The 20,068-nt window shown below is 38.1% G+C and overlaps 1 protein-coding gene across 3 annotated transcripts; it reads left to right on the plus strand.

Annotated features, from left to right (window-relative positions):
• Nucleotides 1-301: 301 nt before the first annotated feature.
• Nucleotides 302-18,311, plus strand: cep128 (centrosomal protein 128). 3 transcript variants are annotated; one of them, XM_089021881.1, is made up of 23 exons: nucleotides 303-977; nucleotides 2,332-2,418; nucleotides 2,640-2,769; nucleotides 2,937-3,052; nucleotides 3,518-3,609; nucleotides 3,701-3,773; nucleotides 4,704-4,778; nucleotides 4,860-4,934; nucleotides 5,018-5,144; nucleotides 6,588-6,718; nucleotides 6,833-6,904; nucleotides 7,004-7,189; nucleotides 7,680-7,868; nucleotides 8,762-8,914; nucleotides 9,020-9,208; nucleotides 9,840-10,001; nucleotides 11,204-11,368; nucleotides 12,958-13,014; nucleotides 14,659-14,851; nucleotides 16,187-16,236; nucleotides 17,560-17,637; nucleotides 17,714-17,827; nucleotides 18,056-18,311. In XM_089021881.1, the coding sequence occupies exons 1-23, from the start codon at nucleotides 804-806 to the stop codon at nucleotides 18,221-18,223; spliced, it is 2,856 nt and encodes a 951-aa protein (XP_088878007.1). In that variant the 5' UTR covers nucleotides 303-803; the 3' UTR covers nucleotides 18,224-18,311. The 3 variants fall into 3 exon arrangements, 2 of the variants coding, with proteins under 2 accessions (XP_088878007.1, XP_088878006.1); XM_089021880.1 differs by having other exon boundaries at nucleotides 304-977; nucleotides 8,762-9,208; XR_016118439.1 differs by lacking the exon at nucleotides 18,056-18,311 and having other exon boundaries at nucleotides 302-977; nucleotides 8,762-9,208; nucleotides 14,659-14,850; nucleotides 16,185-16,236; nucleotides 17,714-17,773.
• Nucleotides 18,312-20,068: the final 1,757 nt, after the last annotated feature.

Below are 20,068 nucleotides of genomic sequence, written 5' to 3' on the forward strand. Positions count from 1 at the left end.
GCTGTGAAATGTAAACTTCTCCACTGTGAGACGAATAAAGGTACTATTATTATTATTATTATTATTATTATTATTATTATTATTATTATTATTATTATTATTATTATGTATTATTGTTATTAATGCATATGTTTATTTTTTGCCAACCTCAGAAAGAACAATGCTACTACTACTACTTTTGATATTTATTACATTTACTTTTCCAAGCAGTGGCCGCACGAGCGTCGAATCCTCTTCGTGGGTGTTGTAGTTCACAAGAAGCCAATTTCACGGAGTGTAACAAGTTAATGGACTACATCTCCCAGCGTGCCTTTTCTCATCGGCTGTTGTTGGTCGTTGTCCTGCTCAGACGCGGCGAGTTCAAGTTGCCATAGTACGAGATCGCTTGGTTTTTTTTGTACTCGAAACTCACGTATGACGACGGCGGCAAAATACTACAAGATATTTTAGATGTTTTCGCTCAACATTTGTATGATTTTGCGGTCGGCATTGTATTGCATGGGCTTAGCAAGCTGCAGGTTAGCTAGCTAGCGTTGATTCCCTGCAGTTTGTTAAGAAGCGCAGCTTCACCCCGCAGCAAAACAATGAGATCATCGAATGGGAAAGCAAAGAAGGATTTTGCATTTTACGGGTTTCATCATGTCTTAGGGGGTTTAAAAGCGTTTTGCAGCAAAGCAAACGCTTGTCGATTTCGTTCTGAGTGCAATATTCAATTATTTTGACACGGGGCGTGTTTCTAGACTAAGGCGACTAAATCAAACGGTTTGCATGGTCACGTGGAGTCGAACCATAAATCGAAAAATATGGACACATCCAGTGGGTCAGATTCGTGTGAACGATTGCGTGGACACGGGCCGAAAGGTCGCGAAGCCCACCACAGACCTGCACGGGAAAGAGGCCGAGCCAGTGGGCGAGCAGATGACGGCTGTGCAGCTGACATCTCCGAGAAGATCAACACACTGTGCAGCACTTTGCAGGTACTTGTAGAGTCATGCATTTTCGGTGTAGTATGATATTATTGTTATTGTTATTAGTATTAGTATTATTCGTGTCACTCAGTCAGCAAATCACTCACTGGCATTTTTTACTGTTTGTGTTTTCAAAACACTCGGCACTCATTTACATTTAAGTAAATAAATAGTATGTTTGGCTTGATGTAAAAAAAACGACCTCCATGTATTGGAGGTACTTAGACTACTTAGTCACTACTTAGTCAGTACTTGGTCACTACTTAGTCATCCTACTTAATCACTACATTACACTACACTACGTCACTACTACAACACTACGTCAATACTTACTCATCCTTCTTAGTCACTACGTTACATCCTACTTAGTCATCCTACTTAGTCACTACTTAGTCATCCTACTCCTTAGTCACTACTTTAGACTACTTACTCACTACTTAGTCACTACTACTACTACTACTACTACTACTTAGTCACTACATAGACTACTTAATCACTACTTGGTCATCCTACTACTTTGGCACTATTCACTACTTAGTCATCCTACTTAGTCACCACGTTACATCCTACTTAGTCATCCTACTTAGTCACTACTTAGTCACTACTACTACTTAGTCAGTCACTGCTTGGTCACTACTTAGACTACTTAGTCACTACTTAGTCATCCTACTACTTTGTCACGACTCATGACTTAGTCATCCTACTTAGTCACTACGTTACATCCTACTTAGTCATCCTACTTACTCACTACTTAGTCACGACTACTACTACTACTACTACTACTTAGTCACTACTTAGTCACTACATAGACTACTTAGTCACTACTTGGTCATCCTACTACTTTGGCACTATTCACTACTTAGTCATCCTACTTAGTCACCACGTTGCATCCTACTTAGTCATCCTACTTAGTCACTACTTAGTCACTACTACGACTTAGTCAGTCACTGCTTGTTCACTACTTAGACTACTTAGTCACTACTTAGTCATCCTACTACTTTGTCACGACTCATGACTTAGTCATCCTACTTAGTCACTACTTAGTCATCCTACTACTTTGTCACGACTACTTAGTCATCCTACTTAGTCACTACTTAGTCATCCTACTACTTGGTCGCTACTCACTACTTAGTCATCCTACTTAGTCACTACTTCGTCATGTCATTGCAGGTACTCAGAATACTTAGACAAAAAAACTACATGTCTTTGCATCCCTTGAAAATTGGTCCAATAATTATAAACAGGCAGAGGCAAGTCCCAATTTGGATGCGCAAATGACATAAGCACGGATGCTTTGCAGCAGCATAATTGCGAATGCTTGACTTTAAGCCCTCACTCAACGATTTATTTGTCTCTTTGGCAGGACACCAATCGGAACTTGACCAAGGTGGACCAGATGCTGGGCCAGTACAGGGAGCATACCGATGACCAAGCAGAAGCCATGGCATTGGTAAAATACCTGTTCAATCCATTCCCAGTGTCATGAAATAATATTGCGCAGATGGCTTTTGAATTGTACAAGGCTAGCCTCGTCTCATTTTTTAAGTTTTTGTACAGTCTCCGTTGTAACCCACCCCTAAGATCTAATATTCTGCTTTCTGACATTCAACGAGTACCTAATGGCCAAAACCTGCTTGTTTATTGTCTCAGCATCCATTTTGTTTTTTCCAGCTTCGGGATAATCTGGAAGAGTCCATCAGTCAACTGCAGGCGCAGAGACTGAGCAGGGTCAACGGTGCTCACAGAAGTGCTTCCGCCTGCAGTCTTCATTCCAGTGACCTGGATGGTTGCCATGGATCAGGTACTGAGCATCAGCATCCCAAACTCTTGTTTTGGATCTTAATATGCTCAAAATGGATGAAACAGACGGAGTGATAAAGCATCTTGTGACGTCAAGTGTTTGGCTGAGTTTTCCACTGAACTCCTCTCCTTTGTTAGTATTTAGCATGAGATTTTCTGAAATTACAGATGGCAAACCGACCTCCCCGCTAAAGGACTACACGGGAACTCCGGGGATGAGAAGAAGGAGGAGGTCTCACTCTGCAAACGTTCGCTTCAACAATAGTAGCTTGGTGGGAGAGGACGTAAGGACCACATAAGTGCCGGTTGTTGTTTCAATAACATTTTACGAATGCCGAAAAAAAATATCTAAACATTGTGTGCGGTTGATGAAAAGTTTTCTTCAGCCGTCATCTGTACTTCTTTGAAGGTGTCGGATGTTTCGCTTCTTATCCAAGAGGCTTCGTCAGCGAATTAAAATTTGCTGGTAGCTCTGAATCTACTGTCCAAGAGGTGGTGGTGCCAGACCTCTGCTCTGATAGGTCCCTGCTCTAAGATTGGGGGGAGCAGAGGACCATTTCCTGAGGCTACACTGATTGCTTCTATTGTCCTGACTGATTATGGTCTATGACTGGCCTGATTTCCCCATTTGCTCTAATATCACCTAATCAGCATAACTAAGCCTGTGTGGTAACGCTCTCAGAAGTGTGTTGTAAGAACGATCCAAATTACACACGTATAGTGTACGTTGTTTACTCTTCCCACGACAGATCCACACTTTGCACCAATCCATGAGAGATCTCCGCTGTGACCAACAGAGACTATCAGTGGACCTGGAGCGAGAAATCATGAGGAGAAATCGGTAATATCTGAAAGACTATGCCGTACATCAATACGAGAACAGGTTTTAAGTTGAGGAAATAGACAAGAAAGTATTTGGCATTTCTTCACAGGGCCGATGTGGACACCAGACTTGCACTTGAGAGCCTTTCCGATCACATGGCCCCCATTCAACGACAGGACTCGGTAAGAGTGTGAATTTTTTACCTGTATCCTCAACTTCAATTTTAGAACATTAGCAACAACTGCAACCCGATGACCGGATCAGCCGCCGTAGAAATTTGTTTTCTACCAGATTTCTACATGGAAAAGTTCAGAATCAAAATCAGGCTTCCGATGTATCCGTGTGCACATTTTCAACATCATCTATGTAAAATCGACATTTTATTACAGAGTTACTGCAGAAAAGAGCCCCGTTGCCTGCATTTTACACACTGTCATTCTTCTGTTGACCACAAGGGGTCAGTGTGTTGCTTTATAATCTTTTTTTTAAACCTCTCAGCATCATTTTCCATCCCTCGCCACCCAAGTCTCCTCATAGGGACCCCCCCCCCCCCCTTTACCCTTCAAAAGAGTAAATAAAGGAAATGAAGAGGAATCGAATCTATTTGATCACAAAAGTTGAAAAGAAGGGGAAGCACAGAGCATATTTTTTCCCCAACCGATGGTCCTGCTACGACGTGAATCACGCCGATGAGTCACTTGGGTCGAGGTTATTGCTCGCGGACCATAATCCGTCACCATGGCCTGCTTACAATGGTTGCGATTGAGTGGGATGCAAAACACTGATGCTGCCGGATCGGTTGACGTCATACTAAAGCGCCTGTCACGTTGAATTGTTAATGCAGCAGAATACAGGTAACATCCGACTTACGACCGAATTCGGTTCCGACCAAATTGTCGTAAGTCGCAATGGTCGTAAGTCGAAATCCATTCAAAATGATGAATAGAGACTCGCAGGCTAAATGACACGCAAACTTCCCCCCCTTTGGTGCCATCACACAGTCGATTGCTGTGCGAGAGTGAGATGCTGGCTGGCCAGTCGTAAGTACGTAAGTCGAGGTGGTCGTAAGTCAGATGTTACCTCTACCTGTTTTCTATCCCTGTGCATTGCAGACTTTTGAGAGACGTAAAATTGATATCGGCGAGAGAGAGGACGGCGTGACATCCAGATTACTAGAAAAGGAGAAGGTGAGTACTCATTTCAATGGATTTCTTCCGCTTAAAGAAGGTCAGATTTGGCCCATGTTCAATTTGGAATAACACCCCCAGATGGAGCAGGAGTTGGAGAGATTGAAGAGACGACTAGATCAATCAGAAGATGGCAGAGAGTCGCTGGTTCAACAGGTTTGTCTTTATATAAACTGCAAATGGACACCGCGCAATCGCAACAAATGATTTTTGTGCAACACGTACGCGACGATTCGCAGCTGGAGAATCTGCGAGGTGAGCTGCAGAAGACCAGGAAGGAGAAAACGGAGCTTCAGAGGAGCTTTCTTCAGCCAAGTCAGCCCATTCCTGGCAACCACACGAGCAGGGAGGAGGGAAGATTACAAGGTAGGCGTTGTTGGTTAGGTGATCATGATGAAATGATGAATCGTGTCAACAAATTTGCCTTATTTTATTGCTAAGCTAACTAATGGATTTTTAATGAATGGTGGAAAGGCAGGTCAGTGGATGGAGAGTTAATACATTTAATGAGGAATGTTTAAAATCGTGGAAATCCCATCTGACATCAAAATAAATAAATAAATACACAATAAGAATAATACATAAATCAATAATAATAATCAAAAATCAATATATCAATAAATAAATTAAGAAATAACAAACACATAAATAAATAAAACAAATAAATGCATACACAAATAAATAGATAACCATATAAATAAATACATACAGACACATACATAACAAACAATTCATAAATACATGAATACATATTTACATAAATAAATAAAAAATAAAAAGAGTAATAAGTAAATGAATAAACAAAACAATAAACAAATACACAAATAAATAAATAGACAACCAGATAAATTCATAAACACAAATAAATATTTACGTAAATAAATAATTACAAAAATAAAAAGAATCATAAGTAAATAAATGAATAAACAAATGAATAAATAAATACATAAAACAATAAATTACACAAATAAACAGATAAATAGACAACCAGATAAATAAATACATAAATAAATAATTCATAAACATAAATATTTACATAAATAAATGCAAAATAAAAACAATAATAAGTAAATAAATGAATAAACAAATTAATAAATAAAACAATAAATAATATATGAACAAATAGTAAATAGACAAATAGACAACCAGAGAAATAAATAAATACAAAAATGAATAATTCATAAACACATACATATTTACACAAATAAAAAAATACAAAATGAAAAGAATAATAAGTAAATGAATGACTAAAACAAGAAATGAATCAATAAATAATAAACAAACATATACACAAATAAATACATAGATAAATAGACAACCAGATAAATAAATACATAAATAGACAACCAAATGAACTAATACATAAATGAATAATTCATAAACACATAAATAAATAAATACAAAATAAAATGAATAAACGAATGAATAAGTAAATACATAAAACAATAAACAAGTTAAATAATAAATAAACAAATATGCAAATAAATAGATAAATAATTACATACATAAATCAGAAAACCATAAATAAATATTTAAATAAATAAATAAGTACAAAATAATAATAAGTAAATAACTGAATAAATAAATAAACCCATAGAAGAATAAATAAATAATATATACATACACAAATAAATAGATAAATAGGCAACCAGATAAATAAATTACTACATCCATAAATCACAAACACATAAATACATATTTACATAAATAAATACATTAGATAGATCGATGAAGTCTGTTCAATTGATACTCCATTAATTTCCCATTCATTTATTTCTTTTCCGTATCAAATGTGCGTCAATGGTTCAGACATGGAAAAAGAGTTAGCGGAACTGCGAGCGCAACTGCGCAGGGCCTCGACCAGCAGTGAGGTCGGCGAGCTAAAGGACGCCGCGGACCGCAAGGAGCGAGAGCGCATCCAGCTGAGGATCCAATTGGAGGTACGTGTATGTATGAATGGATGAAAAATCACTTTTCCTGCGCGTTATTTCAATAGAAAAATAATTATATGGCACAAGCACCTTTCAAATACTCGTTTCGTTTTTGTCACCCAGGGCTTGTCTGCGGACTTGGCACGGCGGGAGCAAGAACAAATCCGAATGCTTGAACAGCTGAAGGATATGCAGGTGTTTTTCACTTCTACCCTGTTAATGCTGCCAACAACGATTTATATTTATAAACTGACTAAAAATCAACTTTTCCAATGATAAAACTCACCTTTTCAGAGCCGACGGCAGACCGAGAGAACCGAAACGGAGACGTTACTCCGGGAAAGCGCTCGGAGCAGAGAGGAACTGAAGTCCAAAGCCCAAAAGGCCGTTCGCCAATGGAGGTCAAAGTGCAATCGATTGAAGAAGGAGTTGGAGGAGGCCCGAGCTCACGTTCAGCTGCACGCCGACAAGGCGGCCAAGGTCGGTCGAGGGGCAACCAGCTATTAATGAAGTTTCTAGTGTGTCTGCCTGCATCTGTTGCTGTTGCAATATCATAACTTCTAAGATGTACAACCCAGAGCTCCTTGAGACAATGCAAAACGCTATCCATACCATCAAGCCTTTAACGACCATCACAAAGGTAAATAAAACGACTATTATAGAGTTCAGTTTATTTCTTTCATTATAATACCATAACACATTTATTATACATAAAATAAGGTATATTGGGTGTAGTTTTAAGGCTTATTTAGTTGAAAATTATGTTTTATGGGGACCTGGGAATGGATTGTTCTCATTTTAATGGTTTCCTATGGGAAATTAATATTTGGAATACACACTTTTCGCCTTACACACACTTTCTGGGAACCAATTAAGTTCGTAAGCCAAGGTATCACTGTCATTTAGGAATGAACTCTTTTTGATGGAAGAAGAGAGAGTCCAAAATTTCTCTTTCCGTTCCTCTCGGCAGGTCGCCAAAGAAACGGAGGGTTGGCGCACTCAGCTGAAATCGCTGAGCCAGCAAACCGAGGCGACCCGCAGAGAACTTGACGAAAGCCTTCAACGTTTGGCCCAGCGTGAAGAAGAACTTCACCGCAAGGACGTCGCGCTCTCCGAGAGCTGCCAGCGCCAATTGGCTCGAGAGCAGGAAATCCGGGAGGTGAGGATCCAACATCTTGTCTCAAAACAAGCAAAAAAAAAAATTGTCCACTCCAGTGCCAGGGTTTTTGTCATTTTCACTCAAATTGCAGGAGCCACAGAATATTGAGTTTTACGACTACCTAAACATTCAATACAGCGTTAGAAACTTTCGACTCTTTTCTTTCATCAGAAAAAAAAGAGTTAATTCCTAAATTATATGGGTCTGGAGTTATATGAGCTTGAAATGGGGGCAGTTGTACAAAATACAATACAATGCATTGTTTTATGTGCGCTTTTACAACTGAAGCTGTAACAAAGCACTAACATTGCTATCAGCTACCCTTCTATCTATTTGAGTTACTTCCGGGTTGAGTGAACGCTGGCGCCTATGGCTGCCGCTGCTCACCCACGGAAAAATTTATCCCGTGACTGTGAAGTGACCTTGAGAGCTTTGAAAGGCGCTTGAAATCAAATGTATTATTATTATTATTAGCTATCTGGTAGCTAGCTAGCTTTCTATCTATTTGAGTTACTTCCGGGTTGAGTGAACGCTGGCGCGTGTGGCTGCCGCTGCTCACCCACAGAAATATTTATCCCGTGACTAAAGTGACCATGAGAGTTTTGAAAGGCGTTGAGAAATCAAATGTATTATTATTATTATTAGCTATCTGTTAGCTAGCTAGCTTTCTATCTATTTAACTTACTTCCAGGTTTAATTCCATGTTTGAGTGGACGCTGGCTCATGTGGCTGCCGCTGCTCACCCACAGTAAAACTAATCCTGTGACTGTAAAGTGACCTTGAGAGTTTTGAAAGGTGCTTAGAAATGAAATGGATTAATATTATTATTATTAAAAAATGTTTCCAATGCAGAGTTTGTTGAACTTTTCAGTGATTTTTGTTCGTCATTATAGGCCGAGGAGTCTTCTGCTGCCCTTCAAGTGGAGCTTCGGCGTCAGTCGGAGAACCTGGCAAGACTGAAGGAAGAGAATCAAGAACTGATGGACCAAGCGGACGTCCAATCCCGTCTCGGTTGGAGTCACCAAAATAAACAGTCGGAGCTCCAGGTGACGCTAAGTCAAATGACCTCGGCTCACAGCCAGCTAGCGCATCGCCTGAGCGAGGCGGAAGCTTCCAAGAAGGAGCTTCAGAAGGTCACGGAGGAATTGCAGGCCAAGATGGCGGGCGCCCGGGACGAAGCGGAAGCGCTGCGGAAACAGCTGCGGATCGAAAGAGAAGTTCATCGGAAGGAGATGCACAACCTGAAGGTCGCGCTGGAAGGAGACCGGGAAATGGAAGACGCGCTTCGACTTTGCCGACAACAGCGAGATGAAATCAAGTCGCGTCTGGATGACGTGAAGGTAAATTATTCGTCGTGATCGAAACATTGAATGCTTGCTGTACCGTCTTTGTGACATGAAGCAGTTCTAGATTAAAGAGGAGAGAGAATTTGATTACAATTTGATTTTGAATCAGGACAAATAGATAAAAAGCTAGCTAGCAAGCCAATAGATAGCTAATAGCTAGCCACACTGTACATAGCTAGCTAGATAGATAGATAGAAAGCCACCTTGATAGCTATATAGCTAATAGCTAGCTAGCTAGATAGCTAGTTAACTATATTATCGGCACCGAAGCATGAAGAAACAAAACCTGAACAAATTTAGGTTCATAATATTCTTAATAATATGTAATAATAATAATCATAATCATAAATATTTTTTTTTATCAGCCTAGAGTGGAATTATGAAATACTACATGAGAGCTAATAGATAGCTAATAGATTGATAGCTAGAGCTAGAGCTAATAGACAGCTAATAGCTAGCTAGCTACAGCTAGTAGTGATTATGCTTTAGATATTTTGTCCTAGAGGGAGACATCTTTCAGATGCATATGTAAATTGATCATGTCCAATCAACCCCCCCCCCTCTTTTTTTTAAAAAAATCCATACTTATATCACGATGGTAAACGCACCCGCTGTCGTCCGTCAGGCCGGCGCGGCGTCGGAGAAGAACTTAAATGAGGCGCTGCGCGTCAAGTTGGACAGGATGAAGGAAGAGTGTGATAAGCTCTCGGCGCAGCTGAATTCCAAAGAGGATGCGCATGCTCTGCTTTGCAAAAAATACCGACTGCTTAAACTGGAACTGGATGAAGTAAGTGGCGCCGTCTTCGTTAAAATGGAATCATGTAAAAAAAAAGTCATAATTTTTATTTATTTTTTATTTTTTTTGGGGGGGGGGTCGTACCATAAGTAGTTGACTACAAATAGGAGGAAAAATAAGAGAGCGAGACATACACATACTACTACTACTACTACTACTACTACTACTACTACTAATAATAATAATAATAATAATATATTTTATTTATAAGTAGCTTTCAAAGCTCTCAAGAACGTAGAGAGACGGAGACATAGAGAGACAGAGACGGAGACATAGACAGAGGGAGACAGAGATGGAAACACAGAGAGAGGGAGACAGAGTGATGGAGACATAGAGAGACAGAGACAGAAAGAGACACGGAGAGAGGTAGAGACATAGACATAGAGAGACAGAAAACGACACAGAGAGAGAGAGGCAGAGAAATAGACAGAGAGACATAGACATGGAGAGACAGACACAGAGAGAAAGAGACACAGAGAGGACAGACATAAACAGAGAGTGAGACATAGAGAGGGCCAAAGACATAGAGAAAGAGGAAGGTGGAGAAGGAGAGACATAGAAATAAAAATAGAGAGACGTCGAGAGACAGATAGAGAGTGAGACAAAGAGATAGAGGCATAGACAGAGGCATAGAGACATAGAGAGAGAGAGAGACATAGAGAGACAGATAGAGAGTGAGACAGACATAGAAACATAGAGAGATGGAGAGACAGAGAGAGAAGCAGTGACATAGAGACAGACACGGAGAAACATAGAAATCGAGAGACATAGACATAGAGAGACAGAGACATAGAGAGAAAGACAGAGTGAGACAGTGTGAGACATAGAGAGAGAGACACTGTGATTCATGCAGCGTGGGTAGTTTATCTTGAAGAGACAGAATGATGACCCACAGCCCCCCGAGCAACGGCGTTCAGTTCGTTTCCGTGTCCCTGACATCTTGATTGACTGTGTCGTCCCCCCCCCCTCCCCGGAAGACACTCTGGAGCAAACCAGAGGAAGACGGTTAACCAGCTCCGTTTGTGGGGGGAGGGACGAAAATCACACTTAAATGCCTTAAAGGTTGTCTTGTTTTTTTTTTTTTTTTTTTTTTCACCGATGTTCCGACAAAAAGTAGTTGTCGCCCGTCCTCCGCAAAATGGCGACGACGTCCATCCCCGAAGCGCCGTTATCGTTCTTCCATCCTCCCCAAGGTCAGGTTCGACCAAGGCGGGCGTGCAGCGGCATCCCAACTCGTGAAACTGGAAGAGAAGGTGGCGCAGATGGAAACCGAACGCGCCGCTTTACTTTCCTCCGTCAGCGACGAATTAGATGAAGCCGTCCAAGGCCTGCTGAGAAATGGCCAAGATAACTTCCAGGTGATTTGGGATATCTTTGTTTAGATTATATGATATACAGTAAAGTCTCGTTATATCGATATCGAATATATCGATAGTCCTGGTTATATCGATACTATTTCTATGCACACACGGAGAAAATTACATGCAAATAGGGTCGGATATATCGATAGTCCCGGTTATATCGATATTTTTTCGGACTCCCTTGAATATCGATATAACGAGACTTTACTGTATTTGTTTATCATGCGACAATTTGAAATTTGGGTTCGGACGTTAGCAAGCATCATGGCACTTGGCATGCTTGATTTGTTTTTGCGGGCCGAATAAAATGATGTGGCGGGCCAGATTTGGCCCGTGGCCCTTGCCTTGAACACCTGAGCTCAACATCCCACCGTTGGTGATGTCACAGGAAATGGTGATAAAATTGAGTATTTTCCGGTGTATAAGGTGCACCGGAGTATAAGGCGCACCTTGAATGAATGGTGTCTTTTCAGACGTTTTCCATATACAGGTAACATCCGACTTACGACCGTCTCGACTTACGACCACCCGTACTTACGACCTTCAGACCCTTTTTTAAAATGTTAATTCTACGCCTGGCAACACGCTAGCAGGCCGGCAATAATGATAATAATAATAATAATAATAATTATAATAATAATAATAATAATAATAATAATAATAATAATAATAATAATAATAATAATAATTTAATTGACAAGCGCCTTTCAAAGCTCTCAAGTCACTTTACAGTCACAGCATAACATTTTCTGCGGGTGAGCATTGGCAGCCAAATCGAAAGAAAGCTGGCTAGCTAGCCAATAGATAGCCAGCTAGATCGATTACATTATTACACAGCCATATAGCTATTAGATAGCTATATAGCTATTAGATAGCTAGCCAGACAGCTAGATAGAAATTTACAAATGAACTTGTTTTTTTTTTCTGAAGAATTTGTGAGTCATTTATAAGAATTATAATAATACATTTCATTGAAAAGCGCCTTTTAAAACTCTCAAGGTCACTTTACAGTCACAGGATAACATTTTCTGTGGGTGAGCAGTGGCAGCCACACGCGCTAGAGTTCTCGCATAGCAATCGACAGTGTGATGGCACCGGAGGGGGGAGTCACTATTCAACATTTTGAATGTATTTCGACTTACGACCATTTTGACTTACAACCGTTTGGTCGGAACGGAACGCGGTCGTAAGTCGGATTTTATCTGTATAAGGCGCACCTTTAATGAATGAAAAAAAAAATCCTAATATAATATAGAAATATATACAAGTTTTCCAAATATAAGGTACACCACATTATAAGGCGCTACAGTAGAGCCTGGGGGTTGTACAATATGACTTCACATATAAGGCGCACCTGCGTATAAGGCGCAGGGTCATCTTTTGAAGAAAATCATGGCTTTTGGGTGCGCTTTATACACCATAAAATACGTGAATAATTTATTGAGAACATTAAGAACAAAAAAAACAAACACACACATTGTCATTTTCTGTATGTTGCCAGCGGCAATCGTGATTTCCCATTTTTAGCTCACATGCAATGCAGGAATGCTCACGATTGCCTTCATTTTTATTTTTTTTTTTCACAGGCAACCAAGAAATCCGAATTGGTCGCAGATGGTTCACTTTGGCTCGCAGAAACAAAGGTTATGATTCTTTCTACTCGGTGTGACTCTGTCAACCGTGTGAGGGATTTTTTTTCTTCGGCAAATTCAATTACACAGCAGAAGATTAAGAATGCAACCGCTGTTAGCGGGAACAAGGGGATGTGTGGGGGGGGTGTCTCTACAGCGCGGTGAAAATGGATGAAACGTATTATTTCTTTCATCTCAATGCAGACATTTACTGAAATGAAACCTTTCATGAACAGCGAGTTATTAATTATTATTATTATTATTATTATTAGTAGTAGTAGTAGTAGTATTAGTATTATTAGTAGTATTATTATTTGCTATCTATTAGCTAGCTAGCTTGCTTTCTATCTATTTGTTATATATATATATATGTTATTATTATCATTGTTTTTATTATTGTTATTATTATGATTATTACACATTTCATTTATTATTATTATTACTATTATTATTGTTGTTGTTGTTATTGCTATCATTATTACACATTTCATTATTATTATTATTAATGTTAGAACAATTTTAGATGCACATCCTTAAACATCCAATGTCACTTACGTTCTACTCATTTGTATTTGTCTAGTTTGGTCTAAATTGTAACAATTATTGTTGTTATTATTATTATTATTATTATTATTATTATTATTATTATTATTATTATTATTATTATTAGTAGTAGTAGTAGTATTATGTTACTTCCGGGTTGAGTGAACGCTGGCGTGTGTGGCTGCTGCTGCTCACCCGCAGAAAAAATATAAGTATAAATTATTATTATTATTATTATTATTATTATTATTATTAGAACACTTTTAGATGCACATCTTTAAACATCCAATGTCACTTATTTTCACTTATTTTCTACTCATATTTGTCTAGTTTGGTCTAAATTGTAACAATAATAATAATAATAATAATTATTATTAGTAGTAGTATTAGTAGTATTATTATTAGTAATATTATTAGCTATCTATTAGCTAGCTAGCTTGCTTTCTATCTATTTGTTATATATATATATATATATGTTATTATTATCATTGTTTTTATTATTGTTATTATTATGATTATTACACATTTCATTTATTATTATTATTACTATTATTATTGTTGTTGTTGTTATTGCTATCATTATTACACATTTCATTATTATTATTATTAATGTTAGAACAATTTTAGATGCACATCCTTAAACATCCAATGTCACTTACTTTCTACTCATTTGTATTTGTCTAGTTTGGTCTACATTGTAACAATTATTGTTGTTATTATTATTATAGTAGTAGTAGTAGTAGTAGTAGTAGTAGTAGTAGTAGTATTATGTTACTTCCGGGTTGAGTGAACGCTGGCGTGTGTGGCTGCCGCTGCTCACCCGCAGAAAAAATATAAATATAAATTATTATTATTATTATTATTATTATTATTATTATTATTATTATTATTATTGCGCATTTCATTATTATTACTATTATTATTATTATTATTATTATTATTATTATTAGAACACTTTTAGATGCACATCCTTAAACATCCAATGTCACTTATTTTCACTTATTTTCTACTTGTATTTGTCTAGTTTGGTCTAAATTTTAACAAATATTATTATTATTTTTATTATTATTATTATTATTATTATTCTATATTATTGCATTTTTAACCACCCAGTCCAAGATCCACCTGCTGCGCCAGGAGGTGCGCGAGCAAGACACGAGAGAGCAGCGCCTGAGGATGCAGCACAAGCAAACCAGAGCCGAACTCAAAGCACTCCGGCAGACTCGGGGAAGCGAGCGAGATGCCTTCTTGAGGCGCCTGGACGAACAAGAAAAATTGCTGTTCTGCATCAGCAACGAAAAAAAAGGTACCAAATACGCAGTGCCGCTTAAAAAAACATATTTTCCGGTGGATGAGGTGTTTAACTCATTCACTGCTAGACGATGTCCAAAAATGTGTCCGCTCCAGTGCCAGGGTTTTTGTCATTTTCACTCAAATTGCAGGACACACAGAATATTAAATTTTAGGACTACATAAACATTCAATGCAGCTTAAGAAACTGGACTGTTTTCTTTTATCAGAAAAAAAGAGTTAATTCCTAAATGTCGTCTGGAGTTATATGAGCTTGAAATGAGGGCGGCTGTCCAAAATCCAATGCAATACATACATATTGGTTTATATTGCACTGGAACAAAGGGCTAACATGGATAAAAAGGGAAATGATGCCCTCTTGTGGAAATAAAAACATTGTCAGAGGCCATGGCCAGCGCTTTATCGGCACGCAAGCATGGAAAAAAAAAAAACAACACATTTGGGAATGGCAATATTGAGTTAATGCTCATCAACGATGCATTTTATAACGATATATATATGTAAAATGATATATTTTCAATTTTAATTTCCGAATAAATTTGTGAATACAGTAAATGAGTTAAGGCTCACCAAAGATGTGTTTAAAAATGATATAATAATAATAATAATAATATTAATAATAATAATAATAACTATACGTTTCATTTATAAGCGGCGTTCAAAACTCTCAAGGATATAACTTTATATCACGATATATATATATATATATATATATATATATATATATATATATATATATGTGTGTGTGTGTAACAATTTTAATTTATGAATACATTTGTGAATGGCAGTAAATGAGTTAATGCTCACCAAAGATGCATTTAAAAACAATATATAACGATATACATAACAATATATTTTCAATTTTAATTACCGAATAAAATTCGTGAATGGCAGTAAATGAGTTAATGCTCACCAATGATGCATTTAAAAACGATATATAATGATATACATAATGCTATTTTTTAAATTTTAATTTCTGAATAAATTCATGAATAATAATAATATGTATATAATATAACATATAATAATATGTAAATACAGCGGTACTTGCAAATTCAATTTGCGAGCAAATAAATGTCGAATTAGGCAAAAAAGAAAAAAATAAATCAGCGATTGCAACGGGAAACAATTTGCCGCTGTGATTATCAGCATGCACAAACAAGACCCGGGTGACTACAAAATGGAGACTTTTAAAACGGAACTGATTATTGTGAATCTAACATGGCGCATGGATCATCATCGCTGATTAAACTTGCCGTGAAATTAAGAAAAATACAAGTGGTGAAAAACAAGGTCATACTAACCTAATTTCAAAACTATTTTCATTTAGAATTGCTGGAGGGGAATCGCAAGAAGGTTGAAGAAATGAGAAGCCTTCAGGTTTGTTTTTCTTTGTTGTTTCTTTCTTCTATTCGGGAAATTGCCGCTTCAGTCATTTCACAGTAAAATAATAATAATAATTATTATTATTTTATCAGCGCCTTTCAAAACTCTCACGGTCAAGTTTTTCTGTGGGTGAGCACCAGCGTTCACTCAACTGGGAATATCTCAAATAGATCAAGTTAGCTAGCTAGCTAATAGATAACTAATAGATAGATAGCTAGCTAGTTGCACAGTTAATAGATAGCAAATAGCGCTGGATAATAACGCTGTTATTATCCACAGAGATCTGATGCAGGCGTGCAACTGTCGCGCCGGATGAGACTTGGAAATGTTGCCCCATTTCCCTTTGCTTCCTTTTATTTGAAGTCACACTGTGGAAGAATTTATTCGGGAATTGAAAATAAGATGTAGAGCGCCATTCCCGAATTTGTTCGGGTTTTGTTGTTTAATGCTTGGGTGCCGATAAAGCGCTTGGCATGGCCTCTGGCAATGTTTCAATTTTTTCCATGTTAGCACTTTGTTCCAGCTTCATCTGTTATTAAAGCGCTCTAAAACCAATATACAGTTAACATCCGACTTACGACCCGCACAACTTACGACCACCCTTACTTACGACCATGACCTCCAGACACTACTTTTAAATTTTTAATTCTACGCCTGGCACCGCAACGCGCTAGCAACACGTACGACAATTTTGGCCAGGCAGCCGGAGTGCAATCAACCGTGTGATGGCACCGGAGGGGGGAATGTCCAGGACCGAGTCTCTATTCAACATTTTGAATGGATTTCGACTTACGACCATTTTGACTTACGACCATTTGGTCGGAACGGAACCCGGTCATAAGTCGGATGTTACCTGTATATCAATTTGTATATTATCATATATCGTATTCGTATATTATCAACCTGTTAATTGGGATTTTGTTTTTTCTTCCGGGGGCAGGGGGGTGCTGATAAGGCACTGGTCAGACTTCTGGCAGTGTTTTTACCTCCCACAAGGGGGCAGGATTTCATTTTTTCCATGTTAGCGCTTTGTTCCTGCTTATAAACCAAATGTATTGCATTATATTTTGGACAGATGCCTTCATTTCAAGTTCATATAAGTCCAGGCCCTATTTAGGAATTAACTCTTTTTTTTTTCTGATGAAAGAAGAGTGTGTAGGGTTTGTAACTGTATTGAATGGTTATGTAGTCCTAATATTCTGTGGGACCTTGAATTCAAGTGACAATGACAACCCTGGCACTGTAGTGGACACATTTTTGCACATCGTCTGGCAGTCAATAAGTTTAACAGACCTTTTTCCCCCTTTTTTTTCATAGAATTCTCAAGCGGCAACGGACGACTTGAAGTTTATTCCAGAGAGCCGATACCTGACGGACGACTTTGAAGACTTGGAGGTTGGCGGGGTCGAGACCACTTTTGCAACTTTTTGTATCGTGATTTTGATCATGGCCGTTCTTGTCACACCATCAGGAGTCGCAACGGCAGAAGGAGGCGCTTGAGCGGCGCTATACCAAACACAAGGAGATCGTGTGGGACCTGCAGCATCAGCTTGACGAGTCCAGACGAGAAATCCACGAGTGCAGGGTATCACGTGCGCACACATCCAAAAAAATAGTTGAAAAAAAGCCGCTTTTGAGTTAGTTGCAAAACGGGAACGTTAGCACTCATTTTATCTGCTCTTAAGATTGCCAGGAGAGCCGTCAACAAACGATTGATGGTTTTTGTGGCATTAAGATGGATGGATAGATAAAAAAATCCCAAATGCAACCATGTCGCTGCATTCGCTGACTTTTGCATTGGTGCATTTTTCAGGAAGAGAAGTTGGACGCCACTTCCAGGAGAATGAAGCTCGCCGTCCTAACTTCCTCCATGAAAAGCCCCGACGTCTTCTTCGCCAGCCCTCTCCGATCCGATTCGCTGTGCGATCAAAACGATTTTTCACACTCAAGAATGTTTATACATGACAGAAAAAAGGTTTGATTTTTTTTTTTTAAAGCGCAGAGATTTGCTGGCAAATATCCATGTGAGCTCTAAATTGAGGTTGAACACCATGGCTGAGTTCCCAGGAAAGCACAATAAACTTTATGTTCAAATTAAGATCTGCATCAGTTGTGGTTAAAGTTCTCCACTGTCGGTCAAACGTTAATCAGAATTTCCGGCTTTACAGTCCCATACCAAAGGCATATTAATATTGATTTTCACAATCATTTGTGACATATGGTCGAATTTTTGTGCCTGAAAACGGCTTACTAAAAAGACGTTTTTAGCAGGAAAAAAAACACCATGAATAGTAAAGGTGTAAGCCTTTTTTAGCGCAAAAAACGACCATGTATAGTAAGGCTTTTTTAGCGCAAAAAACGACCATGTATAGTAAGGCGTTTTTTCCCCAAAAAACGACCATGTATAGTAAGGCTTTTTTAGTGCAAAAAACGACCATGTATAGTAAGGCTTTTTTAGCGCAAAAAACGACCATGTATAGTAAGGCTTTTTAGCGCAAAAAAACGACCATGTATAGTAAGGCTTTTTTAGCGCAAAAAACGACCATGTATAGTAAGGCTTTTTTTAGCGCAAAAAAACGACCATGTATAGTAAGGCTTTTTTAACGTAAAAAACGACCATGTATAGTAAGGCTTTTTTAACGTAAAAAACGACCATGTATAGTAAGGCTTTTTTAACCTAAAAAACGACCATGTATAGTAAGGCTTTTTTAGCGCAAAAAACGACCATGTATAGTAAGGCTTTTTAGCGCCAAAAACTACCATGTATAGTAAGGCTTTTTAGCGAAAAAAACGACCATGTATAGTAAGGCTTTTTAGCGCCAAAAACTACCATGTATAGTAAGGCTTTTTAGTGCAAAAAACGACCATGTATAGTAAGGCTTTTTAGTGCAAAAAACGACCATGTATAGTAAGGCTTTTTTAACGCAAAAAAACGACCATGTATAGTAAGGCTTTTTAACGCAAAAAACGACCATGTATAGTAAGGCTTTTTTAACGCAAAAAAACGACCATGTATAGTAAGGCTTTTTTAGCGCAAAAAACGACCATGTATAGTAAGGCTTTTTAGCGCAAAAAACAACCATGTATAGTAAGGCTTTTTAGCGCAAAAAACTACCATGTATAGTAAGGCTTTTTAGTGCAAAAAACGACCATGTATAGTAAGGCTTTTTTAACGTAAAAAACGACCATGTATAGTAAGGCTTTTTAGCGCAAAAAACAACCATGTATAGTAAGGCTTTTTAGTGCAAAAAATGACCATGTATAGTAAGGCTTTTTTCGCGCAAAAAAACGACCATGTATAGTAAGGCTTTTTTAGCGCAAAAAACGACCATGTATAGTAAGGCTTTTTTAGTGCCAAAAACGACCATGGATAGTAAGGCTTTTTTAACTTAAAAAACGACCATGTATATTAAGGCTTTTTTAGCGCAAAAAAGGACCATGTATAGTAAGGCTTTTTAGTGCAAAAAACGACCATGTATAGTAAGGCTTTTTTAACGTAAATAACGACCATGTATAGTAAGGCTTTTTTAACGTAAAAAACGACCATGTATAGTAAGGCTTTTTTAACGTAAAAAACGACCATGTATAGTAAGGCTTTTTAGTGCAAAAAAATGACCATGTATAGTAAGGCTTTTTTAGCGCCAAAAACGACCATGTATAGTAAGGCTTTTTTAGCGAAAAAAAACGACCATGTATAGTAAGGCTTTTTAGCGCCAAAAACTACCATGTATAGTAAGGGTTTTTAGTGCAAAAAACGACCATGTATAGTAAGGCTTTTTTAACGTAAAAAACGACCATGTATAGTAAGGCTTTTTAACGCAAAAAA

Source organism: Hippocampus bargibanti, linkage group LG19 (assembly GCF_051943395.1).
Source record: "Hippocampus bargibanti isolate YZ-2025 linkage group LG19, ASM5194339v1, whole genome shotgun sequence".
Taxonomy (NCBI): domain Eukaryota; kingdom Metazoa; phylum Chordata; class Actinopteri; order Syngnathiformes; family Syngnathidae; genus Hippocampus; species Hippocampus bargibanti.

What these genes read in the sequence shown, in the direction of transcription:
- cep128 (XM_089021880.1), top strand. Translation starts at nt 804, where the DNA reads ATGGACACATCCAGTGGGTCAGATTCGTGTGAACGATTGCGTGGACAC. An exon ending in AAGCAGAAGCCATGGCATTG is followed by an intron (nt 2,419 to 2,639) that starts GTAAAATACCTG and finishes TGTTTTTTCCAG; the next exon opens with CTTCGGGATAATCTGGAAGA. An exon ending in AACAGCTGAAGGATATGCAG is followed by an intron (nt 6,905 to 7,003) that starts GTGTTTTTCACT and finishes TCACCTTTTCAG; the next exon opens with AGCCGACGGCAGACCGAGAG.